This window comes from Garra rufa, chromosome 2 (genome assembly GCF_049309525.1).
Source record: "Garra rufa chromosome 2, GarRuf1.0, whole genome shotgun sequence".
NCBI classification, from domain to species: domain Eukaryota; kingdom Metazoa; phylum Chordata; class Actinopteri; order Cypriniformes; family Cyprinidae; genus Garra; species Garra rufa.
In genome coordinates, this window is record NC_133362.1 from 57,089,548 (window position 1) to 57,108,615 (window position 19,068).

A 19,068-nucleotide genomic window follows, 5' to 3' on the forward strand; every position below is an offset into this window, starting at 1 on the left:
TATCACATTCACCTCACATACGAAAGGTCCCCAGTTTGAAACAGCTGTTGGCTTTTTCCAAATTGTTTAAGTAGGGATCTACTGCTTTCTTCGTAAACACTACAAATGCCTTCTGCCAAGTGGATTTACCGAGCAGAGACAGTGTTTCTCTTTTGTGGGAAAACATGAAATGTTTGCAAAGTCAGGTGAGGTGTTTAATTATCTTTTCCTTAGTTCGCTCTTCCACAAGCGATCACCAGGAGATTGCTGGCAGTCATCTCTGCGCGGGATTCCATAGCGTAGTGGTTGTCACGTTCGCCTCATGCGAAAGGTCCCCAGTTCGAAACTGGGCGGCAACAGCTGGTGGCATTTTCCAAAATTGCTTAAGTAGGGATCTGTTGCTTTTTTCGTCAACACTACAAAGGCCTTCTGCCAAGCCGAGTTAAAAGAACGGTGTATCCTAATCAAGTTTCTGTAGTGTAGTGGTCATCACGTTCGCCTAACACGCGAAAGGTCCTCGGTTCGAAACCGAGCAGAAACAGTGTTTTTCTTTTGTGGGTAAACATGAACTGTTTGCAAAGTCAGGGGAGGGATTTAGTTATCTTTTCCTTTATTCGTTTTACAGCAAGCGATCACCAGGAGATTGCTGGCTGTGTTCTTTTTGCAAGTTTACATAGTGTAGTGGTCATCACGTTCGCCTCACACACGAAAGGTCCCCAGTTCGAAACTGGGTGGAAACAGCTACTGGCTTTTTCCAAAATTGCTTAAGCCAGGCTCTGCTGCATTCTTAGTCAACACTACAAAGGCCTCTTCTGCCAAGTAGTGTTAAAAGAAGAGAGGCTCCCCGTCAGGTTTCTGTAGTGGTCATCACGTTCGCTTTACACACGAAAGGTCCTCGGTTCCAAACTGAGCGGAAACAGCTTTTTGCCTTGGACGTAAAACATTAATTGTTTGCATCGTCAGACGAGAGATTTAGTAATCTTTTCCTTTATAGGTTTTTCAACAAGCGACCACCACGAGATTGCTGGCTGTCTTTTCTGCACAAGTTTCTGTAGTGTAATGGTTATCACATTCACCCCACATACGAAAGGTCCCCCTTTTGAAACTGTTCTGAAACAGCTGTTGGCTTTTTCCAAAATTGTTTAAGTAGGGATCTACTGCTTTCTTCGTAAACACTACAAATGCCTTCTGCCAAGTGGATTTACCGAGCAGAAACAGAGTTTCTCTTTTGTGGGAAAACATGAAATGTTTGCAAAGTCAAGTGAGGTGTTTAATTATCTTTTCCTTAGTTCGCTCTTCCACAAGCGATCACCAGGAGATTGCTGGCAGTCGTCTCTGCACAGGATTCCATAGTGTAGTGGTTGTCACGTTCGCCTCATGCGTAAGGTCCCCAGTTCGAAACTGGGCGGCAACAGCTGGTGGCTTTTTCCAAAATTGCTTAAGTAGGGATCTGTTGCTTTCTTCGTCAACACTACAAAGGCCTTCTGCCAGGTCGAGTTAAAAGAACGGTGGATCCTAATCAAGTTTCTGTAGTGTAGTGGTCATCACGTTCGCCTAACACGCGAAAAGTCCTTGGTTCGAAACCGAGCAGAAACAGTGTTTGTCTTTTGTGGGTAAACATGAACTGTTTGCAAAGTCAGGGGAGGGATTTAGTTATCTTTTCCTTTATTCGTTTTACAGCAAGCGATCACCAGGAGATTGCTGGCTGTGTTCTTTTTGCAAGTTTCCATAGTGTAGTGGTTATCACGTTCGCCTCACACGCGAAAGGTCCCCAGTTCGAAACTGGGTGGAAACAGCTACTGGCTTTTTCCAAAATTGCTTAAGCCAGTGCTCTGCTGCATTCTTAGTCAACACTACAAAGGCCTCTTCTGCCAAGTAGTGTTAAAAGAAGAGAGGCTCCCCGTCAGGTTTCTGTAGCGGTCATCGCGTTCGCTTTACACGCGAAAGGTCCTCGGTTTCAAACTGAGCGGAAACAGCTTTTTGCCTTGGACGTAAAACATTAATTGTTTGCATCGTCAGACGAGAGATTTAGTAATCTTTTCCTTTATAGGTTTTTCAACAAGCGATCACCACTAGATTGCTGGCTGTCTTCTCTGCACAAGTTTCTGTAGTATATTGGTTATCACATTCACCTCACATACGAAAGGTCCCCAGTTTGAAACAGCTGTTGGCTTTTTCCAAATTGTTTAAGTAGGGATCTACTGCTTTCTTCGTAAACACTACAAATGCCTTCTGCCAAGTGGATTTACCGAGCAGAGACAGTGTTTCTCTTTTGTGGGAAAACATGAAATGTTTGCAAAGTCAGGTGAGGTGTTTAATTATCTTTTCCTTAGTTCGCTCTTCCACAAGCGATCACCAGGAGATTGCTGGCAGTCATCTCTGCGCGGGATTCCATAGCGTAGTGGTTGTCACGTTCGCCTCATGCGAAAGGTCCCCAGTTCGAAACTGGGCGGCAACAGCTGGTGGCTTTTTCCAAAATTGCTTAAGTAGGGATCTGTTGCTTTTTTCGTCAACACTACAAAGGCCTTCTGCCAAGCCGAGTTAAAAGAACGGTGTATCCTAATCAAGTTTCTGTAGTGTAGTGGTCATCACGTTCGCCTAACACGCGGGGGCCAGCCGCACGTAGATGTAGAGCGCTGACTAGCCAATAGGAACAAAGGACGGGCCATGGAGGCGGGCCGAATAAATTACACACAATTAGAGGTTCGAATCCCGCCTCGGCCACAAATAACGCAAAATGAATTTGTAATCGTCTTTCATGTAGATACACTCTAAGAACGATTTATATATAATAAACGAACTTTGTGCACAAAGATAAAATAAAATGTTAAATAATTATTCTTGTGTAGAATGTACAAAATGTACAATCTTAATAAACATTTACATTATAATAGGGTGTAGTTATGTTTGATATAGAAAACATTTGAATGTGACTAACTGATAATAACATTTTGATCATATTTTAGACCTCTATGTTTAAAGAGACATTCACTTCATATTTGTATAACTATGTTCAGAAAACCCCTATATATGAAATATAACCAATAAACAGCAAAAAAGTAAGTTTCAAATTTTTTTTATAGGCCTAGTTCAATAATATACATATTATATAAAACTGAAAAAATGTAATTACAGTACAGTACTAACCAAAATATATAATAGTTAAATATATATTAAATAATTATAGATTAAACAACAACAATAATAAAATCTAAAGTTGTGAAGAACACAGGAAAAACTAGAAAATATGTTCTTTATTAAATAATTATGACCAATTATGAATGTTTAATAGTAACAGTTATTAACATTTAGTGTTTACAAAGCAAGATAATAACAATGCAAGTCTATAAAATTAACTTAAGTCTATAAAAGTCTATTAACAAAACACCAAAACACAATGCAAATGTGGCCAATACTGGTACTTTAATGAACAAATGGGAATAAATGAAACAATTTAAATTTAAAGATTAAATAATAATGATAATAATAACAAAATCTAAAGCTGTTTAAAACACAAGTGGAAAAAAAACAATTAAATACAGAGTTTAATAGTAACAGTTATTATACTAACGTTTAGAAAACTAAGCAAGATCAAATAACAATGCAAGTCAATAAAAAAACAACAACAAAAAAAAACAACAACAATGCAAGACAATATTACTTTTGGTATTTTAATGAACAAATAGAAATAAATTAAATAATTTTAAATTATAGAATAAATAATAATAATAGAAACTTAAGTTGTAGATAATACAGGAAAAGACATGAACAAATATTTTAAAATTAAATAATTATGTACAGAGTTTAACAGTAACCGTTATTAACATATAGTGTTTACAAAACTGGGCACAAACAATGCAAGTCAACAAAATAAAACCCCACTAAAATACAATGAAATATAATAAAATACAATACTTGTGGTATTTCAGTGAACAAATAGAAATAAATTAAATAATTTAAAAAAATAATAATTTTAAAAGTGCAACAAAATATATATACCCACATACATAACTTTGTGCAAGGATTATTATTGGCAAATGACATGCCCAGACCTCAAATACTGTTTTGTAACACAGTGAAGTCATTTTTTCTTTTCCTCCATCCACCTCTGTTTCTCAGCCTCATAGAACGGAGACTGCTGAAAGTCTCTCCACGACATTTCTGCATTCATTCCCTGAGCCTGATAAAGGGAAAACACTTTAGCAGGACAGTAAATGTATTTGCCAGCCACTCCAGGGAAACCAGCATGTATATGAGGACTGTTGGGTCCTTGTTTTAGTGGCAGGTGGCAGAATCTGCACAAACGACCAGAAGGATGCTCCACTGCTGACTTCCGCTTGCTCCTCTCCTCAGTGACCTTCTTCCTTTCTGCCCCTCTCTGCTTAGAGGCCTCTAGTTCCCGCTGAAAAAAAGGAGTCTCTGCAAAGTCTTCAAAAGGCATTCTGGGGTTCGTCAGGCCCTCTGCTGAATATGTGTCAAATACTTTCTTGGAGCAGTAGAAGTATTTAACATCACTACCTTGATAAAAGAAATGAATTGAGGAGCCATCACCCATGTATCGAGACTTAGGCTGGCCACAGGCTAAACAGGATCTAGTTTGTTTTTTTGTGGTGCCTGCTGCTGTTGTTGTTGCTGCTGAAAGGCCTGCTGCTTCTCTACGATGTCCTTCACCATCTTCTCGAGTGCTGTCTGGTCCAGAGGGACAGCCTCAGGAACAGTCTTTGCAGGTGGATTGACTGGGGCAGGTGGCAGTACTGTCACTGGGACACTGGTAGTTTCACTACCTGAGTGAAGACGCTGCCACAACTGTTGTGTCTCCAAGAGCTTTTCAGGGCTGGTGTTGAGAGAAGCATTGGTGTTCTTTTTTTTAGCAAGGTGTTTTATGTACCTGCTTATGTGCTGCTTTGTGGTTGAGTGCAGAAGGCTGTTGGGGTCAGTGCAGGCACTCTGTACCATAGCAGCATATTCAGCATCCACCTTTGTAAGTAGGTCCTTGCTCCCATGGTGCTTAGCCAGCAAACTATCAATGGCATTTCTCATTGGATCCGTCCATCTGTTATGGTCCAACACAAAGACTCTGCCACCTGTCTTAATCGGTCCAGTGCGAGCAGCACAGGGAGAAGCAGCTACAGGCAGTGGTGATGTGCTTGGGAGTTCTAAAAGAGATTCACAAAAGTACTAAATTAAGTATTTATTTTTTGTGTGCATAGATGAGGCAGACAGAATACACACATTGACGCCTGTATGCATAATATGATTACCTGCATCTAATAGACACTCCACAGATGTTTGTTCCTTCACTGACACAGCACTTGGAGTGGAAAACTGGTGAAAAATGACAGTCTGTGGGGTGGTCTCTGGTTCTGGAGCAAGAGGGGTCTCAGCAGAAGAGGTATCGTCTAAGCATTCCTGAAATTGAGCAAAATGAGTGTAATAAAAAAAGTTAGTTTTTTTAATCAATAGTCATAGTCTGTTATCAAAAAAGTTTAAAGGCTCACCTGAGATGGAAATGAGAATGGAATGCCAGATGAAGACACTTCTTGCATCTCTGCATCTCCTAGGTCTGTCTTCATGCTTTTGTGTTTGTCAAAGTCAAGAGGCACAGGTCGACAGCCTGGCTCCACATATTGCAGGCCAAACCTCTCTCTTGTGTCCCTGCTGGAGATGTGCAGAGCTGGATATTTGGGTTGCCCTGTCACTCTTATAGATGCCCTGTTTAACTCCATCATCAAAACAGGGTCAAACACTCCAGGTAAGACAACCCCAGGCTGCTTCAGGTCCACTAGCCGCTGATAATTCCAGCGCGCCACACCAGTCATTCCCTGTGCCTGGAACAACTCAGGAGAGACGCGATTGCCTGTTACCCACTGAGCCTGGTGAAAATGAAACCCCTCCTGCTGGGAAGTGCCTCTGACGGGGATCCAAATGGGGACAGCAGCTCCATCACCCTTGACATGATTGAGCTGTAGGGTTCCACCATGCCTGTAGAGGATTCCTTCCTCCACCTCAGGGTCACTTAGGCAGCCTCTAAGAATGTGGATACGCTGAATCCACCACATTTTTAACATTGATGGTTTAAAAAGAAAGATGTTGTTGGGATCCTTTGCCAGATGGAAATGGTGAAGCACTTCTTCCACTCTTTGGAGCAGCTCTCTGGGATGTGGCACTTTTGTCCTGCAGTGCTCTCTGATGTGCTGCTTGGTGGGATTAGCAGGCTCGATACCACAGAATTTGTATGCGTTCTTCAGTTTTTCCATGTCACTTTGATCAACTACAGAGAAGGCAGAAGAGAGGAACTGGCAGAATGAGCTGTACAGAGGATGGTGCTCCGAAAAACACTCCCTGGTGAACCGCCGCATACAGTGAAACAAGTCCAGTTTAACAACCATGTCCTCATTGAACTTCCGGCAAGCGGCATGTAAATTCTTGAGGTTTCCTGATGTAACCTCTGCCACAATAGCTTCAGTGGTCCTCCAGGCTTCCCACTGCTGGTGCTCATAAGGTCCTGGGTCCATCACTCTGAAAGCGGCACAGCAGTCCCTAATTACATAAAAGGGGAAAGTTAAATTAAGTTTAATGTATTTGACATGCATAACCTTGATTCGTGATTCATACATGTCCACCCACTGGTACTTGGCCTTGGGAATACCAGCAGCACTGTAGCGATTGGCCAGCCCACAGTACATTGACTCCAGGGAGTGCTCACTTTCACTCTGCAGCATCACCCAGGACAGAATCATCCAGTTCTCATTCATCACAGCATAGGATGACATTGTGCCAGATGAGAGGGTCACTTTTCTAGCAACTTTGCGTGTGTGATCTGACCTGAACACCTGTCCAAAAGTGCCTTGTAGGAGCTGAGTGAGAGCTGCTTCCTGCCGCTGATATTCATGAAGAAGGCACTCTACTAAATAGTGTGCAGAGACAGACACCCCATGCCACCCATCAGTGTCTTCGTAACCCCCAAACGGTCCAGGTGTGTCATCCTTCCTCAGTGCCCCAGTGATGGTTTTCTGACCATACAGCCCTGCTTCAGCATCCCTGACGTTCTGCACACTGAGAAGGTAGGCCAGATGGGCTCTTTCATATTTAAGGTGAAGCGCCTCAGACAGCTGGTTGGCCATGTCATTAGGGGATTTTCCAGAGCGCCTCAGTTCATCCATTACTGTTTTACAGATTGCCTTCTTATGGGTGAGGAAGGCTGGCAAGATGTTTGTGAATCGCTGTGGTAGCATGTCTAGCCACTGAGGTTTATCAGCGAACCAGTATTTTTTGCATGCCTTACAACACAGACGTGAAGCAAGGATGTAATATTGGCTGGTAGTACCAAGGACCACTCGGGGTCTTCCCACACCAGAGGACACAACATTAGGACTTTAACAGCCGTAGAGACAAGGCAGGATGTAATTGTTCCTAAGCCTTTCCATTATACTGTGCTCAGGTTTCCAAATGAAAAAGGGATGGAGCTGGAAGTATTTGGGTGACGGAAGACCAGTGTTTGTCTCTATAAGCTCAGGCTGAGGTGGATAGCGCCACAAGGAGACCATATTCATGAGGTTTCTTACTGGGTATGATCCTGGCCAGAGCCCCATGGACTCCATCTCTGTCTTCATCCAAATTCTTTGATGAAGAGAACAGTTCCAGCGGCTAATATCTTGCAAGTAGCTGGGAACAGGTGCTTCTGTCTGTGCAGATGGCATTGATGCAGGAGTTGTAGGTGCTGATTGTGCTGCAGGAGATGGTACAGAGCCATCAGTCTGTGAAGAAGGCATACTGGGACTGGGAGGACTAGAGACTGCGCGTGATGTCGGCAGAACTGCATAAATCCCAAAGTAAAAGTAAATTTATTAATTTATATTTATATATATATATATATATGTGTGTGTGTGTGTGTGTGTGTGTGTGTGTGTGTGCGTGTGTAAAACACTGATTGCACATGATATGCATTTAACTGTCTTTACCTTTTTTGGCCAAGTAGCTGGGAACAGGGGCTTTGGTCAGTGCAGACGGCATTGGTGCAGGTGTTGATTGTGTTGTTGCAGGTGGTAAAGAGACTTCACCCCATGGAGAAGGCCTACACACAGGAACTGATGTAGATAGAGGCTGCAGCAGACCTGCATGAAACAGCACAAGGAGGAAATTAAAAACATAACAAAACATCTAATTCATATGATGTGTGGTTAACTATCTTAACCTTTTTTGGTCGAGTAGCTGGGAACAGGGGCTTTGGTCAGTGCAGGCGGCATTGGTGCAGGTGTTGATTGTGTTGTTGCAGGTGGTAAAGAGACTTCACTCCATGGAGAAGGCCTACACACAGGAACTGATGTATATAGAGGCTGCAGCAGACCTGCATGAAACAGCACAAGGAGAAAATAAAAAATATATTAAAACACAGAATGTACACAATGTGTATTTAATTGTCTTGACTACATTAAACTACTAGAATCATTGTTTATTCTATCATTCTATTTATTCTTGTAATGCAAGTTATAATAAACATTCCACAACAACAAATAAGACCAGTTTAAATACCATGCATACAATTAATGAAGTGCACTCACCCTCACCACTGGCATGTTCAACCCTTAACAGTAGTTAGAACAAAAGAACATGTTTTTTAGAACAGGCAAGAACACTGCCAAAAAAACAACTAAGATAATTAAATTCAGACATGGAGGATCAGAAGTCTGTATGTAACAGAATAAGCCTCCAAATCTGATGTGATAAATTAACCTGCTGTAGAAACGACTGTGGATCCCATGGCTTCAGATGATCCTGAAAATTAAGCATTACAATTTGAATAGTTTTCCTCCAGTGTGTGCAATTTAATGCGTCATAAACATGCTGAACTTGACATGGCTCTGTCTAACACACATGACGTGATTCTTAATTCACTTACTCAGCTGTGTTAGATATTTTCCCAGACAGCAGCTGACTCCGTGCCGGATCCGTTTTCAAACCGGCAAAGCCGCATAACAGTCGCATCTGTTTCAGTGCTGTAACACGGATTCGGCCCGAGCCCGGGTTTCAGTCGGCAGGAACAACAGTCGCAGAGCGGACCCGGGCCGCCTCCGTGGAAACGAGCCCAGACAGCAGCTGACTCCGTGCCGGATCCGTTTTCAAACCGGCAATTCCACATCCGTTTCAGTGCTGTAACACGGATTCAGCCCGGGTTTCAGTGGGCGGGAACAACAGTCACAAAGCGGATCAGGGCCGCGTCCGTGGAAACGAGCATGCTGTTTTTTTGAGTTCAGAAGACGATCGAGACAGATACAGACATAACGTTATGCTCCTACCTCAAAACTCCTACCATTAACTTCACCAAGGTAAGTCACACGGTGTGATCAAACTGTTCTGTTAATAAGTGTATTTCTTATTATGTTGTGTACGTTACTCCTTAACTTAAAGGTTTGGTGTTTTTATTGCTCCTTAGATCGGTGTTGGATTGTAGCTAACTAATTATGTTATCAGAGGGATTGCTAACATGAAGAAGACGGCAGGCCCACAGGTATGTAATTATATGTTATTAACGAATTTTAAATGCTTATATTTGTTTTTAATGTTTAAGATTGCTGGGTGGTTAGTGGTGATGGGCTAACAACTATGGTAACGGCTGAGTACTAGCTAAAACATATCGCACACCCTTTAGGCTGAATTTATTTGATCAAAAATAAAGTAATTGTAAGTAAAAGTAATTGTTTTGTGTGCTGGTGGGCTATGGAGTACACAAAGCAAGAAAATTTTAAAAACAGCCTTTTAATCCACAAAACGAATACAAGGAATCAAGGAGAGGTAGCACATCTAATAGAAACAGAAACAGGTGTGTGGAGTTAATTGCTAATTGACTAAAGAGAACAAGAACAGAACCAATTATGGGCAAACACTAACTAAACCAAAACAGATCAAACATGTGACAGTAATATTGTTACAAATTATTACACTGTGAAATAACTATATCCTATTTTAATATATTTTAAAATGCAATTTATTACTGTGATTTTTTTAGCATCATTACTCCAGTCTTCAATGTCACATGAATGATCGTTCAGAAATTATTCCAATCATAAATATGTATAGCATATATCTATTATAATATCCTGATTTGCTGCTGGATTCTTATTGGTACTTAGTTATCAAAATTTTATGATTCACAAGAACGTGATTTATTTAAAATAGGACCTGAAAAAGAACAGCGGGCAGTTTAACTGTTCAGGGGTGCGTTTCCCAAAAGCATCGTTAGCCAACTATGGTCGCAAGTTCCGTCGTTACCATCATAGTTCAACGATTGGGTGTTTCCCAACACCATAGTTCAAACGAACATTCGCAAACAGCGTCAGAAACTTACTTGGTTGGAACTACAGCTCTCGACCTGTGGTTAGAAGCATCGTTGCTTCTTAGTAACACATGTGGGCTTAATAAATTATGTTCTTGGTCACAGTTTGCAAGCTAACACGCAGTACAATCTATATCCTCAATTTTATCTAAAAATAAATGCGTTTTACTCTATGTATTTTTGTGCGTCATTTTAAGCGTTGTTTATGAATAGTGCGCATGTGCACAAATGCCTGAGGGAACCCCGGAGTATGACGTAAGAGAGAACGCGCAATGAATCAAACATCAAATAAAGAGAAATGACAGGGAACAAAAATAGTAAATTAGTCATAGGTGCCATGTTCAATAAAGCTGCATTTTTTAGAGACCCTAATCAGTTAAATAACAGAAGTTATTACTCGGTGACGTCATTAACAACGGCCCTAAGTTGTTGAACTAATGTGGTTCAAACGACGGAGATGCGACCGTGTTCGGGAAACACTTGTGACTAGCTAGTTCGTTTCCACAACGATGCATCGTACTATGGAGGTTAACCAGCGAGTTATGTCGTTGTACGGGAAACGGACCCCAGAACAAACAAGGGACTCATGAATAACTATCAATAAACAAACAAACAAAAAACAGCTGTGAATCATTTAGGCAACAACACAGTATTAAGAATTAAACGTATGTAAACTTTTGAAAATGGTATTTTTTATAAATTCAACTATTTTTGCTTGTGGACTGTATGTAAACATTTTATGTGAAATGTCTGATTCAGGTCAGTAATAAAAATGACAAGCATTTTGTATAATCTATCTTATTTTGTTAAATAATTAACATTTTGCATATTCTGCAAGGTGTTAGTACACTTAGATCAAAAAAGTTCATCAAAATTTTCCATTCCTTTTGGTTTTAGGAAAATTTTGATGGAAGGTTTTGAAAGGTTTCACTTCAAATGTTGACTCCTGTATATATATATATATAGAGAGAGAGAGAGAGATGGAGAGATGGTAATAACATTTTTTTCCCAATTTTAATCTTATTTTTAGAGACAACGAAAAGGAAAGAAATGTCTGGAGTCAGCAAGAGGGCTTGCATTTACCTTAAAAACGACATTGAAGAAGACTATTTCAACTAGAACCAACTCAAGCACACAATGGTGACAACACATTTGTAGTATAAGAACTTTCCCTGTGGTAATTATTCAGTTTCTTTTCATTCCCATTGTGTAGGCTTGTGACTTGTTTTAATCTTTGCAAATATTTTGTACAGTAAGTAAGCACTAGAATTAGAGACATGTACTACTTGGAATAGTGTTTTAAATAAACGTTAATTTTTCCTTTTGTGCAAAAAAGATCAAAATGAAAGAAAAAATGCAAAGTGGACCATCTTTTGCTCTTGTTTTGTGTAGTAATTCAGTTGTTTTATTATGAATATGCTGCTGTGTTTTGTCTTGTCTTCTAGTATAAATATCTAAATATTCTGAAATTAAGATGCCTATACCTGACAAGTAAAATCACTTAAGATATTAAGTCTTGTTTTCTAACAAAAAAATATTCAGTAAAATGTTCAGTAAAATTATTGTCTATACATCTAAATCAGTACTTTTAAAGTTTTTGTTGATTTAGAGCTTCATTTTACAACTCAACAAAAAGGTGGTATAAGACAGTAAGATAATTATGCATTATATAAGATGCTTGTAGTCACTATAAAGTCATAAATTTACTTGTATGATTTGTCTTATCAAGTAACAACAAAACAGGCTTTTTCTTTAAAGCTGCATTGATATATGTATTGTGAAAAGCGCTATACAAATAAACAAACTGTATTAAAATTCTAGTTGTGTATACAATTTGTGTTTGTGTGTGTGTAGGTCTATTTATATATAAAAAAACGAGCTGGCCCAGATCCGGCATGGTGCTGGCCCAGATCCGGCATGGTACTGGCCCAGATCCGGCATGGTACTGAACCAGATCTGGCATCGTACTGGCCCAGATCCGGAATGGTACTGGTCCAGATCTGGCATGGCACTGGCCCAGATCCGGAATGGTACTGGCCCAGATCCAGCATGGTACTGAACCAGATCTGACATGGTATTGGCCCAGATCCGGAATGGTACTGGCCCAGATCCGGCCTGGTACTGGACCAGATGCGGCCCACGTTTGGGCCAAATCACCATAAAGGACTCCACATCTGGCCCGGGGCTGGCCCAGTTCTGGTCCAGATGCGGAAAAACGGATCCGTGCCGGTATTGGCCCGTTGTGCCGTACAAAACCGGCCCGAGTCCGTTGCGCGGATCTGGCCCAGAACTTGCGATAGGTCTGGGCCAGATCTGGGCCAGATGATTTTTGCTATCTGGGTTGTTGGAGAAAGACTCAGCATAATTTTCTCCAGTTCTTCATCCTCCTCCATCACTATAAAACAAAATCAATGCATCAGTAGGCTTTAATAATCAATATAAGCAAATTTGCATGAATTTTATTAACTTACCAGGCTGATCAGAGGCACTACTGGAAGTAACAGGTGGTCTTCCAGTAGAAGCTGATGGTGATTGCAATGGAGGAGTGTTTATCGTTAGCTGTTTTTGCTGCAGTTTTAAAAGATACTGCTGCAAGTTGTACATTTTGCTGCCTGGAACACACTTCTGCTTCATTATAAAGAAAGCATATCCGTCTGCCCTGGTATCCCAAATTTTTCTCCAAGTATCTTTTGCTCTTGTTCCAAATCCAACAGTATTGTCATCCTCTATCAAAACTGGCACTGGATTTGGCCTTTGAGACAGATACCGTTTAAGATCCTCAATTTCCTTAAAGCTTCTTGAGTATTCAAGAAAGGAAATGAGGCTGTCCTTGCAAGGACCCTCTGGGTTAAACTGCCCAGCCTGTTCTTCTTCCTCAACCTTATCGAACAGGTACAAAGCATAGCCGACATCATTCTCCAATAACCACCTGAAAGGCTTGCCCTTGTACTTGCCGAACTGAAGAATGTATTCTCCCAACACCTCCCACATAGCAATTGACATCTGGCCCAGCTCTGGGCCAAGCAAAGCAGTTACACTCGGCCCAAATGCCACAAAGAATTACGGCCCTTGTGCGGCCCAAATCTGCAATACAGCCATGAGCCACACATGAGCCATAACTGGCCCAAATCTCAGCCAAATGGTAACTTATAACCAGCCCTGAACAGGGCCAGAACGTGTTTTAATAGTGCTACCCAATCTCAGCCTTCAGTCAACCAGATAGAGACCACCCTGATATCAAGCAACCATTGAATCAATGTCAGAAATGGTTGATTTGTCAATGTTAATGACATTGAATTAATATCACCCGCTATTAATGCTAAAAAGAATGTTAAAATTTCAACAAATCACCATTATTGTGATCAGTAATAGCTTTAGTTGGGCTCTTGACTCTTACTTTTTGTTAAGTTAACTGTCTTTTGGATCTACAATAGTGTTTCAGTATAAACACTGAGGCCAAAGAAAAAGTAAAAAAAAAATGCAGTTGGAGCAGATTACTATTTGTGATGGTGTCAATTAAGTTAAAGAAACTAAAGCTGATAAATAATACTGAATAAAATTGATGGTCTTTCATTACTGATGTAAGTGTTCTTTATCACAAATGCAAAAATTCTGTGGTAATGTTAAGTAAGATTTAGACATCAACACTTGTCATGCAAACCACATCAATGGTGACAATCATCAAGCTAATTCAGATAAACAGATCAACTGCAATGCATGCTGGGAATCATGAATGAGTTTTGTACTATGTTAATACCCAGCATGCATTTCTGCATAAAAATTTGTTTTGCCGAATGTCACCATTGTTGAGTTGCATACGCTGATTCTTGATGTACGATATCTGGACCCCTGCTAAAATTTGTCTCAAAAAAAAAAAACAACGACATATAAATTCAAACACACTTGTGAACAAATATTTAAGCAAGCTCACCAAGATTACAATTACTATCATCATCTGCTCCCAGCAGATTTTAGCTTTCATTGTCTTAACCAATGTATTCTAGCACATTGTTACAAAAGACAATGAAATTCTAACATTAGAGTCAAGAGTCTAACTACAGCAAATACTGATCACAACAATGGTGGTTTGATAAATTTTCAACATAAATAGCGGATACAAAAGATTCATAAATCAACCATTTCTGACATTGATTCAATGGTTAATTGCTATCACTGTGGTCTCTATGTGGTTGACTGAAGGCTGAGATTGGGTAGCACTATTAAAACATGTTCTGGCCCAGTTTAGAGCTGGTTATAAGTTACTATTTGGCTGAGATTTGGGCCAGTTATGGCTCACGTGTGCCTCATGTCTGTAGTCCAGATTTGGGCCGCACACGGGCCGTAATTCTTTGCGGCATTCGGGCCGAGTGTAACTGCTTGCTTGGCCCAGAGCTGGGCCAGACGTCAATTGCTATGTGGGATAATCATCACCTGATGACATGAGCTTATGTCTGGCTGTTTTAAATCAAACACAGCAACAAACAAAATCTAGTATTAAAGATTTAAGGGTCAAGAGCCCAACTAATGCAAACATTGACCACTATAATGGTTGCTTTAAAATGTTGGTTTTCTCCTTTGGGGATTCTGCTTATTAACATCAGGTGTCTTCAATAATGATCAATCATCACTTTGTTAATCACCTAATTATCTCATTAACTTTAACACTGGCTTCAGTGTTAAAGTTAACACTGAAGCAGTGTATATATGAGTCCACAAATTAACACTGGGAGTGTTAAATTAACACCGGGGATTTTGCTGTGTGCTTGTTATACAGTGACTGGCTATCTCCCTGATGCGAGCCCCTGGCCAAGCCAGTAACGGGACCCAGCGGGGCCCGCTCAGGACACTGGAAGGGGCAGCAGCCAAGGCGCTTTGTTAGGGATCCCAAATGGTCGGTCTCGACGAGACGTCGAACGGACCGACTGATAGGGAACATCTCGGTTACGTATTGTAACCCTCGTTCCCTGAAGGAGGGAACGGAGACGTCTCGTCCCGTCGCTGCGGCTCCTGTACCACCGATGTACGGCCGGGCCTGTCCCAGCTCCTCAGCGAAACCTTGATGATGCATGCACCTGCTGCGCATTATATGCTCACGCTGTGATCAGCCACAGCTGGCTGCAATCATGCATGCCAATATTCATTGGCTCGTTTGTATGCACACAAAGTAGATTGGTCTATCCAGGCGATATCCCAATTCGTCGGTCTCGACGAGACATCTCCGTTCCCTCCTTCAGGGAACGAGGGTTACAATTCGTAACTGAGACGTTCTTAGTGTAGGATTTTAGTTACGCAAAACCATAAGTGATGAACAAATCTCCATACTCCGTGTGAAGATCCAGATTCTTTTGTCTGAACCATTTGCCGAAACGGCGCGAAAACACTGGCGTCACGATGTCTACCCGATGGTCCGTTTGCTACGCCGCAGGGAGCAGAGCGGCCATAAACTTAATCCCATTAGGGAGACAACGGTGATTTGTGTTCGGCGTAAACTAGCTAATCGCTAATTCATGACTACAATCTTTTTGATCCTGGTGAAACTCCCGGAAAAGGACAATTCCCCAAAGATCGTCTTCCCCCCTCGACATTCCACAAAGAGCCAGTTGTCTCGCGCACTTTGGCCGAGACCATCATAAACTGAGTCACGAATAAACAAAGAACATTGATCAATTCCAGATTGCCCGTTCTGGCCCGCCGAACTCTTACTGACCTCCGCTCAAGCAGCGTGGGGTTTTTCCACTCAAAACCCAGAAATACCCCACCGCGCAAAGGATGTGCGGACAAATATGATACAGAAAAAAAAAGATACCAAGAACGCTATTTCGATCACTCGAATTTACTATGCAAAAGGATAGGACACCCTCCTTTCTGTATGTCAATGGGTGTCGTGTATTCATGTATTTTACTATACCTTGTGCCTTAATTAATCAAGTTATTTAGCGTGTATCCCATGTGTAACCTTATAGTTCTGTATTTAGTCTCTTTCGAAAGATCATAACGATTGCAGGTTGTCTGAGTGAATGAGAATTTCATTTTGTGTGTATTGTATGCATTACGCTAGTTAACAGAAGTTAATAACTAAATCGCAGAGAAATCTATATCCCAAATAAAATTACATGCCAGGAGGAGTGGCATGGGTGCGGGACCCCGCCCCGTGACCACCCCATTGGTTCGCAGCCCTCGGGGTGGTACTTAGGAAGACCCTTTAAAACTTACTGACCCGAACCAGAAATTTGGCTTGAATTGACTTGAATTGTGCTTGAAGTGCCGACTTGACCTGATTGAACTGAGCGAGAAGAGCCTTGAAACATCCTGAAAGACTCTAAACTTTCTCTGCCGAAGATCGCCTGCTCGTTCCAACTACAAGGCATTCTTGCCCTCCAGAACTCACAAGAAACTGCAAAAGACTTCCGCATCCCGGTTTGAACCTTCAGAGCCTACGCGCCTCGCAACCCAGGCGCCAATCGAACTCTGAGAGCAACTCCGGTTGTCCAACCCTCATCCTGAGGAATTCCCGAAAGACGTCATCCGAAAGACCGGCTAGCAAGCAACCAACCAAGTCATCCGCTGAGACGAGCCTCCAGCCCGGACGGAATCCCCATTCCGGCCAAGAGCAAGTAAACAAGGTCTCTTATTTCTTGTTGAAATCTGGTGCGTTTGTTTAAGTTAGATCTCTGCTTGATGATTTTCTGAGGTTGCGATGTGAGAAGCTAGTAACAGTAATATAACAAGTCTTGGGTTTTCTCAAAATTCATAAAATCCCATCTCTGAAACTGTATGAGTGTGCGTGTGAATGTGTGTGTGTATGTGTTCGTGTTTTGAGTAGTTTAGTTTTGTAATCCTAGTGTAGTTTTCAATAAATCATTGTTTTCATTGAGAGAATTGTCTTGCCTTTTGTGTTCACAAAGTACTATTTTGCCTAGATCAAGCTACCTGGCTTTAGTTTCCCAAATTAATATTTAAGTTTATTTACGCTCCTGCCAATGAACGTGAATAGACTTTGGAATTGATAAAGTGTATTGATTTGACCGATTCGGTGGACGACCGGTCAGGAAATATAAACTATTAATTCTAAATTGATTTCCCTGAAGTTTAGATTCGATTCTATATCCGAATCAACATTAAATTTGAGTTAATTTCTACATAAATGGTGGAGGATAATGCTGGCAAATTGTACTTTGTGATATAAAATTCAAGTCATTCTGTATGTATTTGTTCTATTTTTATCCGGAAAGAAATAGACCAGATAGTGAAACAGTTATTGTGTTAACAAGTTTTATTGTGGCTACAGTTTGGATTGAGTGAAAAGTGTGCCTCGAGTTGTCTTCTAAAGAATTTAAACTACAGATTAAACGTTTAGAAATTGTCCGCCGAGACAAAAATAATAGGAAAGTAAGCGAATTCCTTGTTTTTCTGTTAAATAGAGCTCTGTAGCCTGGCGACGCGGTGCGTGTTCCACTGTTGTTTTCAACTAGGCTAACGTTACACACCTCCCACGTTTAAGATCGCTAGAATAGCTAACTAACGTTCTTTTACCAAATATTTGCTTAAAACTAGTAAACTTGAGACGCGCCGCGTAAAGCGAGCACACAAGCGTCAGTTCTATGGGAGTACTGTGAAACCTTAATCAAATAGAATTAAGTGGTTCAGGCCACATGTGCTGTGTGTTGTTTAAAACGGCACACAATTTGTGTATTTTTTTTTTTTTTTTTTTTTTTTTTCCGCAGTAAAGCTGTGGATAAATGTGCCTCACTCTAACGAGCTGAGATGATCCAGTGCCATAAGATGAGAATATAAATAGTGCTTATTTGTTGTGCAAATCCGAAATGCGCTGACATTTCATGCATGGTATTTAAAACTGCCGAACTTCATGCTGACTGTATCTCCGCAGCCATAGAAACGGCCCGGAAGTCCTAACAAACCTTTTCCGGGTAAAGCCTCGGTGCGCAGGCGCAGTCCGCCCTTGCACGATCGTAAACACCAGCGGAACAGCTAAGCTAGCTAAAGCTAATTCAAGCTGATGTAAAAGCCATTAGCTTTGAGGAATAGCAGTTAGCACATAGCGATTGTTGTGGATCTGTAACAGTTGAAGCAGTGTGTGTGACGTTTTCTGAGTGACTTAATCTCAAGCTGCTGAACGTTCTGTCTAACTGTCTGACTTTCACTTCCCAAAGTTTCATAACTTCATATCGCTGCACAGTGATCCCCTTTGGTCTTTGCTCTCCCCATCTGACAGGAATACTGACGATTTCATTTTAAATTTAAGTCCCTTCTTGATGCGACTGTAACCAGCCATCAGAATCATTATCATTACTATATCATATTATTATAGAATCTCGAAATTACATTATAGTTTGTGGTTTGTCTATTTACATGTATTTGATTTAAAAGCTCCATTTCCTGCTGAGTGCGTGTTTGTCCAAAGACCCCAAGCGGTGAGCTTTGCAATCAAATACTAAAGCTGATTAATTTTGTTACTTTGATCAATACTGATAAATAACAACATCTCCTTGCTACAGTACATTCCTTTGATGTGATTTGATGTTGATCATTAGTAAACAAGTTAATGTGACATTATTAAAGTTTGGTCACCACCTGTCATTTCCAAGTGGAAAACTTATACAAAATTGAATTTTGTTTCTTTCCTTTTCTTTTAAATCTTACATCTTGAACTTTAAATTTTGAACTGTGATTGTTCAACTTTAATTCCTAATTTTAAGATTATTGATCTTTAATTCTGAAATTGATGCTTACGTTAT

The 19,068-nt window shown here is 40.8% G+C and overlaps 2 protein-coding genes and 2 non-coding genes across 4 annotated transcripts in view; 2 read left to right on the forward strand and 2 right to left on the reverse strand.

The window, feature by feature from the left end:
• Nucleotides 1-19,068, reverse strand: part of LOC141325997 (uncharacterized) — an 85,411-nt gene that overhangs the window by 38,553 nt on the left and 27,790 nt on the right. The gene's annotated exons all lie outside the window — the stretch shown is intronic.
• Nucleotides 448-520, forward strand: trnav-aac (transfer RNA valine (anticodon AAC)). Its single transcript has one exon. It is a non-coding gene; the product is annotated as a tRNA-Val (tRNA).
• On the forward strand, nt 1,702-1,774 carry trnav-cac (transfer RNA valine (anticodon CAC)). Its single transcript has one exon. It is a non-coding gene; the product is annotated as a tRNA-Val (tRNA).
• Nucleotides 3,660-7,656, reverse strand: LOC141325622 (uncharacterized). The gene is made up of 3 exons (XM_073834397.1): nt 5,478-7,656; nt 5,241-5,388; nt 3,660-5,135 (listed from the first exon to the last, which is right to left on the reverse strand). Exons 1-3 carry the CDS (start codon nt 7,212-7,214, stop codon nt 4,561-4,563), a joined length of 2,460 nt encoding a protein of 819 aa, XP_073690498.1. The 5' UTR covers nt 7,215-7,656; the 3' UTR covers nt 3,660-4,560.

What these genes read in the sequence shown, in the direction of transcription:
- LOC141325622 (XM_073834397.1), bottom strand. Translation starts at nt 7,214, where the DNA reads ATGCTACCACAGCGATTCACAAACATCTTGCCAGCCTTCCTCACCCAT. An exon ending in CATTCTCATTTCCATCTCAG is followed by an intron (nt 5,389 to 5,477) that starts GTGAGCCTTTAA and finishes GCTCAATTTCAG; the next exon opens with GAATGCTTAGACGATACCTC. An exon ending in GGAGTGTCTATTAGATGCAG is followed by an intron (nt 5,136 to 5,240) that starts GTAATCATATTA and finishes AATCTCTTTTAG; the next exon opens with AACTCCCAAGCACATCACCA.